Source organism: Microtus oregoni, unplaced genomic scaffold, assembly GCF_018167655.1.
Source record: "Microtus oregoni isolate MIOR12 unplaced genomic scaffold, Mior012 000000F_ref0000247, whole genome shotgun sequence".
Classification (NCBI taxonomy): Eukaryota; Metazoa; Chordata; class Mammalia; order Rodentia; family Cricetidae; genus Microtus; species Microtus oregoni.
In genome coordinates, this window is record NW_024543059.1 from 44,250,468 (window position 1) to 44,256,826 (window position 6,359).

Sequence of the window (6,359 nt, forward strand, 5' to 3'; positions counted from 1 at the left end):
CCAGATCCCACGTGGGAAGGGAACTGTATCTTCCAGTCTGACCATCAGAGTAGTGGAATAATGGGCCCAAAGGAATGGGAATGTCCCCTTAGGAATCTCATGCTGGGGAAAGGTGCCAACCAGAGGGTGACTTGTCAGACACCTGATGGTTGAGGCCCGGACAGCCATGGGTCAATGGCGGTCAGCACATCTTGGACGGCTTAGATATGCATATCGCTAGCCCCTATCTGCACTTGAGTCTCACGTCAGGAGCCTGAGATGGACTGGAGGGCTCACTGGCCTATTTACCTCTTCCTGATGGGGCCACCATGAATAAATCTCTTTTCTGCTTTCCACTATTAATTTGGTTCTTCTAATTAGCTTACTGGACAAGTAGCTGAGCCTGGCTTGGGGCACAACCTGTGACAGGAAAGATCCAGCCGCCAAAGTTACACACACACACACACACACACACACACACACACACCTCATTCAAAATAAGGGAGCCAGGCATGGTGGCGCACACATTTAATCCTAGCACTCAGGAGGCAGAGGCAGGTGGATCGCTGTGAGTTCTAAGGCAGCCTGATCTACATAGAGAGTTCCAGGACAGCCAGGACTACACAGAGAAACCCTGTCTCTAAAAACAAAACAAACAAACAAACACAGGGGACAGCTTCTGAGGAATGACATCTGATGTTTGTCCTTCAGCCTCCAAATGCAGGCGTGCACTCATACACACGTGAACACACAGCACATACACACACAAAAGAAGAGAGGAAGGAAGGAAAAGAAAGAAAGAAAGAAAGAAAGAACTGAGCCTTGTCTCAGAGACAGAGAGCTGCCACCTCAGAAACCTAGGGCTTGAAGAGGAAGCTGGGTGATAGGAACCCTCCCCCGCAACTGTAAGTCTGTGAGGAACTGGGGACCTGACAAGCGTGAGGGACACATGGGCACATCATAGGAAAGCATGGAGATGCTGGGTGTGCTGAATGACACCCCACTGCCGATGCCTGGTTCTTCTGGCGCCTCCTCCCCTTAGGTTTCTCCACAGAGGCAGGAAGTGCCACCTGAGGTTCACTTCCTGCATTGCCTAGCTGCTCTCCTCACCCCTGGGACTGTCACACCTCCTCCGTGGCACTTTCACTTCCTCTGGTGTCCAACCCCAGCCCTCAGCACACGGGAGCACCTGGTCTGGTGGGGGGGAGACCCAGAGAAAGACACACGCACACACACACACACACACACACACACACACACACACACACGACAGAGGCCGAAGGGACAAAGAAGGGCAGAGAGAGTTAGTTCAAGGGCTGTGGGTCCTAAAGAGAGGACCGCAAGATGCAGGGGCGGAGCCAGGGAGCAGTGAGGTCAGAGTGTCTGTGAGGTTGGCCTCTGCAGAGACAGCCCTGAGGTTCCAGGACCCAGATGTGGGTGGAAGTCCTTCAGGAGGCCCTGTGTACCCTCCCTGAGCCATGGACACCTGCGAGGGACCACCCATTGTGTCCTTGGTACCCACGTATCCCAAGGTGCTGCTGTGTGCCCTGTGGAAGTCATGAAGAAGACAAGAACTCAGCTGACAGTCACTAAATGAAAAGGGCTGGGTGGAGCTCCACCCCTGGAACTTCCTCTTTCTCTGCCCTCTTCCTTTGTGCCTCCTTCTCTCAGTCTCTCTCTTTCTCCGACCATTATCCCCCTGGTCCCCTGTGGCCAACACCTCTTCTGTCTGGGTTCCTCAAGCTGGTCGCTCCCCATCTAGGAGAAGATGTCAGCCCAGGAGAGTTGCCTCAGCCTCATCAAGTACTTCCTCTTCGTTTTCAACCTCTTCTTCTTTGTGAGTCTACTCATGGCTGCCCGGCAGGGATCCCAGGACCACGGTGGCCCTGGATTGCCCGCAAACCCCTCCTCTTCTCTTCCCGTAGGTACTAGGAAGCCTGTTTTTCTGCTTTGGCATCTGGGTCCTCATTGACAAGACCAGCTTTGCATTCTTTATGGGTGAGAGGGCTGGGCAGTAAGGGAGGGTCTTCCCGGGGTGGACCTGACCCAGAATCCCACCTAAGGCATCGCCTGGTATCTCCTTTGCCCTAGAGGCCCTCAGGAGTTACCAACTTTTCAGAAAGGGCTCGCGTTCTAGTGGCCCATTGGCCACCACCACTGTGCCTCTATGCCGTGTCTTTCCTAGCAGACAGGTTGTATAAACTGGATGTCGTGGTGCGTGCCTACCATCCGAGCTCCAGGAGGTGGAGCGAGGGGAGCAAGAGCCTCTCCTTGCCTACACAGTGGTCTGGAGGCCAGGCTGGGCTATGTGAGAGACAGGCTCAAAAACAACTGTAACGAAATGAGGTCATGATTCCAAACAATAACAGAAATGATAGACATTTCACAAATACTTCCTGTGTCACATCTTGGGCTGGGGCTCACAGACCCTCCCTTCTTGAGGTTCACAGAAGGGAAGTGTCTTGCTAGGTGTCACACAGCAGGGAAGGGGAAGAACAGAAATAAGTTATAGCAAGGAAACTACTGATAAAGGGGGAATCAGATCCATAGCAACGCAGTCAAGCGGGGGGGGGGGGGGGGGGGGGGGGGGGGCGCACGCCTTTAATCCCAGCACTCCGGAGGCAGAGGCAGGCGGATCTCTGTGAGTTCAAGGCCAGCCTGAGTTACAAGAGACTATCTCAGGGGAAAAAGAAAAAGAAAAATTTAGGAAAATTATCTCTAACCTGGTGGCCCTCCAAGGGTTTAAGAACTGGATCCGGTGACGCTACAGAAATGAGACCACAAAGTCTGGAGAAGTGGGACCGAGAGCCAAAAAACAGGAGGAGGATCTCAAAGGGAGAAAAACTAACTCAGGGCGGGAGATAGTGCTCTGCCGGGATGGCCAAGTGCAGTTGCTATTTCCCGGCCCAGCCCTCACTGACGTTCACCGCCTCAGGCTTGTCCTTCATGCCACTGCAGACCTGGGCCAAGGTCCTGGCAGTCTCCGGTGTCCTCACCATGACCCTGGCCCTCCTGGGTTGTTTGGGGGCTCTGAAGGAACTGCGCTGTCTTCTGGGCCTGGTGAGTAACACTGCCCATCACCAATCCCGTCCTGCCCCTCAGAGGCCTCTTTTCACCTGTCACCTCCCTCTCCGTTCTGTCCTCAGTACTTTGGAATGCTGCTGCTCCTCTTTGCCACACAGATCACCATAGGGATCCTCATCTACACTCAGCGGACCCGGGTGAGTTTGCCAAGGAGGCTGAGGGGCAGGAGTGGGGAGAGAAACAAAGGCAGGTGCCATCAACCAGGAAGACAATCAGAAAGACACGGGGACGGAGGCAGAGAGGGAACGCTGGCGTGCTGGTGCATGTGGTCCTGGCTGTCACAGGCTAATATTACTTAGCCCAGGAGACCAAGGCTGGTCTGGGCAACAAAGTGAGGCCACGTTTATTAAAAAGGAAGGGGCCATGTGTGATGGCATACATCTTTAACCCCGGTATTCTGGAGGAAGAGGCAAGCAGATCGCTTTGAAGACAGCTTGATTTATACAACAAATTCTAGGGCAGCCAGGGTTCCATAGAGAGACTCTGGAGAGGGAGGGCAGGATGGAGACAGAGGCAGACATAGACTGACTTCTGCCTAGCATTTATTCTGCTGGTGAGTACTTGCCTAGCACTCATGAGGTGGTCGGTTTGGTCCCCAATCCTGGGTACCTGTAATTCCAGCACTTAGAATATAGAGTCAGGATGACCAAGAGTTCCGGACCAATGTGGGTTATGCAGGAAAATAATTTTATTCCAAAATAATTTTATTTCAAAATTAAATCCAAACTTTAAAAAAAAGAGGAAGAAGCAATGGAGGTGTAAAAACCCGTAGAAACACTTCTGAGATTCTGAGGAAGAGAGCACTGCCAGTCATTCGGGAAGAAACCCAAGGGTGCAAGGTTGGGCTTCTGGGGTGAACACCATGGGCGGAGCTGGGGCAGTCGGACGACTCATTCCATCCTCACCTACACCTGCTCAGCTGGAACGAAGGGTGCAAGAGCTGGTGCTGCAGACGATCCAAGGTTACGGCGCCAACCTGGGTGATACAGCGGCTGAAGAGAACTGGGATTACACGCAGTTCCAGGTGTGTGAGCTCCCTACATCTCATGTACCGGACAGTTAACACCCTGGACTCTAACATGGTTCTAAAAATCTCAGCGTCAGCCTGGGGTTTAAGGAGACTGTGCCTCTGTGTGGGCCGCGGGTCACCTGTTCCCTCTACTCTGCTTGAGTACCCCCAGATGACAGCATCACTGTCCCCATGCAGCTAAGTCCCCAGACCCTTGGCCCTGACGTTGCTCCACCCCAGTCCCAAAATTTCTATGCAAGGAACTCCCGTCCTCGCATGTAGTCCAGCTCTGGCATCCCAAGACAGAATCACACGGGTGACCCACAATCTCAGGTTCACCTGATGCTCCTCTGCAGAGCCCAGGTCACCTTGGCCCCATCGTATCTTACATACCCATCATTCCTACCCGGCTCCCAGGCTTGGCTGCACATCTACAGCCCAGACCCCGGGTCCCTGACTCTACCCCCCATCCCATCAGCTGCGCTGCTGCGGCTGGCACTCTCCCCGGGACTGGATCAGCGCCCGCATGCTGAAAGGGAACGAGTCTGAGGGGCCCTTGGTGCCCTGCTCCTGCTACAATTCCACGGCGACCAATGACTCCTCAAGCTATGATAAGCTCCTCTCCCAGAACTTGGGGACCGCTGACCTATGCACTCTTCCCGCAAAAGCCCCCTACTACCGCGAGGTGAGACGGGGACCGGGGAGGTGGGCCGTCGGTGGGCGGGACCTCTAAAGGGCAGAGTCTTTAAGAAAGCGGGCAGGGCTTGGAGGGTGCGGCTAGATCAAAGGCGTGGCCCAAAGAGGTCAGGAGAAGCGGGTCCCCCAGAGTGACTGTGGCCCACACAAGCATTAGGATTCTTGAACAGAAAGGTAGGTGGGGCCCTCTGATGTGATCCAGGCCTACATGCGGCGTGAAATCAGGCGGGCTTGGGAGGGGGCAGCTACAAGAAAAGACAGATCAGTGGGCGTGACAACTCAGGAGCAGGTACCTGGAGGTCGGAGGTGCGTGAGCTCCATGGGGCGGGGCCCTCAGAGTGAGAGGCGAAACCTAAACAAGGGCGGAGAGCCTGGACCATGGGCATAAGGCAAAGTTTGGAGAAGTCGTGTTTGGATACCTAGGCATTGGGCACCTAAAAGAAGATCTGAGGGGCTCCTGGGCTTGGGGATGAATTCCAGAAGCAACAACACCTTTATACTTTTCCTGTAATCCCAGGGTTGCGCACAGAGCCTCCGGAAGTGGCTGCACAACAATCTCATCTCCATAGTGGCTATCTGCCTGGGAGCTGGTCTTCTTGAGGTGACTTGGCCCCGCCCCCATCAGTGATTGGTCTGTCTAGATGTTTTCCCGTTGCCGAGGAAACGCGTTTGCTTTGCGTCTATGGCAGTTCTAACATGGGATGGGGCGGAGACCTGGCTTCTGCAAACTCTTGGCCATATGCGTGCTCTGCCTGCTACCCTCTCCCGCAGGTAAGCGAGATGGCGCTGTGTCTGCAGCTACATCGTAGATCGCTCAGCAAAGAGCCGGTGCTGCCGCTGCAGGGAACCGAGGGTTCGAGCCCTACGCCTGGGCTGAGCGCTGATGGCTGCAGCGGGCGCTGGGGCGGGCTTAGTAGTAGCAGCGGACGCAGCAGCACCCCATGGGGCAGCTGGGGCATGGCGGGTGCCTGCCCGACTTGGGGGGACAAGGCACAAGGCAAGCTACCCATGGCTTTGGGGCCTTGGCCGTTGTGGGATACGGACGAGGAGCAGCCTGAGACGGAGAGCGCAGACGCTGAGGTGGAGGTCGGGGAACACGCAGAGACGGCTGCTGCGTCTCCAGAATAAAGGACGCTGGGCTTGCCTCTGAGCTTTCAGACTGCCACTGGGCTGCCCGCTCTCAACGCCACCAGTCACTCTAAACTGTGCACGCCCACTTTTTTCTTCTCCTTTTGCCTTTCCCTTCAGGCACCACCCCTTCTCCAACCCTGAAACACTGTCTTTCTCTGCAGCTCAGCTTCATGACGCTCTCAATATTCCTGTGTAGAAATCTGGACCACGTGTATGACCGGCTGGCCCGGTACCGCTAGGCCTGGCCCGTCGCATCGGCGCCCACACCTCCACGCAGCCAGGAAATGTTTCCTTCCTGGCTGGTCTTAGGGCTAGTGCCTTGGGACTCAGTCCCTGGGGATCCAGGTGTCTGCCCTTACCGACAGCCATTACTTCCCCCACGGGGCCAGGGCCTTCCCTCTGTCCCCGGCTTCCTTCCCCATCTCCTCCGCTCCACACCATCTGTCTGCCACCTCCCACA

At 55.3% G+C, this 6,359-nt stretch overlaps 1 protein-coding gene across 1 annotated transcript; it reads left to right on the forward strand.

Annotated features, from left to right (window-relative positions):
* Nucleotides 1-1,457: 1,457 nt before the first annotated feature.
* On the forward strand, nt 1,458-6,248 carry Cd37 (CD37 molecule). Its single transcript, XM_041648665.1, has 9 exons — nt 1,458-1,511; nt 1,742-1,816; nt 1,905-1,977; nt 2,915-3,039; nt 3,126-3,200; nt 3,983-4,087; nt 4,551-4,757; nt 5,286-5,369; nt 6,061-6,248. Exons 1-9 carry the CDS (start codon nt 1,458-1,460, stop codon nt 6,136-6,138), a joined length of 876 nt encoding a protein of 291 aa, XP_041504599.1. The 3' UTR covers nt 6,139-6,248.
* The last annotated feature ends 111 nt before the right edge of the window (nt 6,249-6,359 follow it).

Excerpts from the sequence above, each read along its gene's own strand:
- Cd37 (XM_041648665.1), top strand. The coding sequence starts at position 1,458 with ATGGACACCTGCGAGGGACCACCCATTGTGTCCTTGGTACCCACGTAT. Across the intron at positions 3,201-3,982 it reads TCTACACTCAGCGGACCCGG|CTGGAACGAAGGGTGCAAGA; the intron begins GTGAGTTTGCCA and ends ACACCTGCTCAG. Across the intron at positions 4,088-4,550 it reads GGGATTACACGCAGTTCCAG|CTGCGCTGCTGCGGCTGGCA; the intron begins GTGTGTGAGCTC and ends CCATCCCATCAG.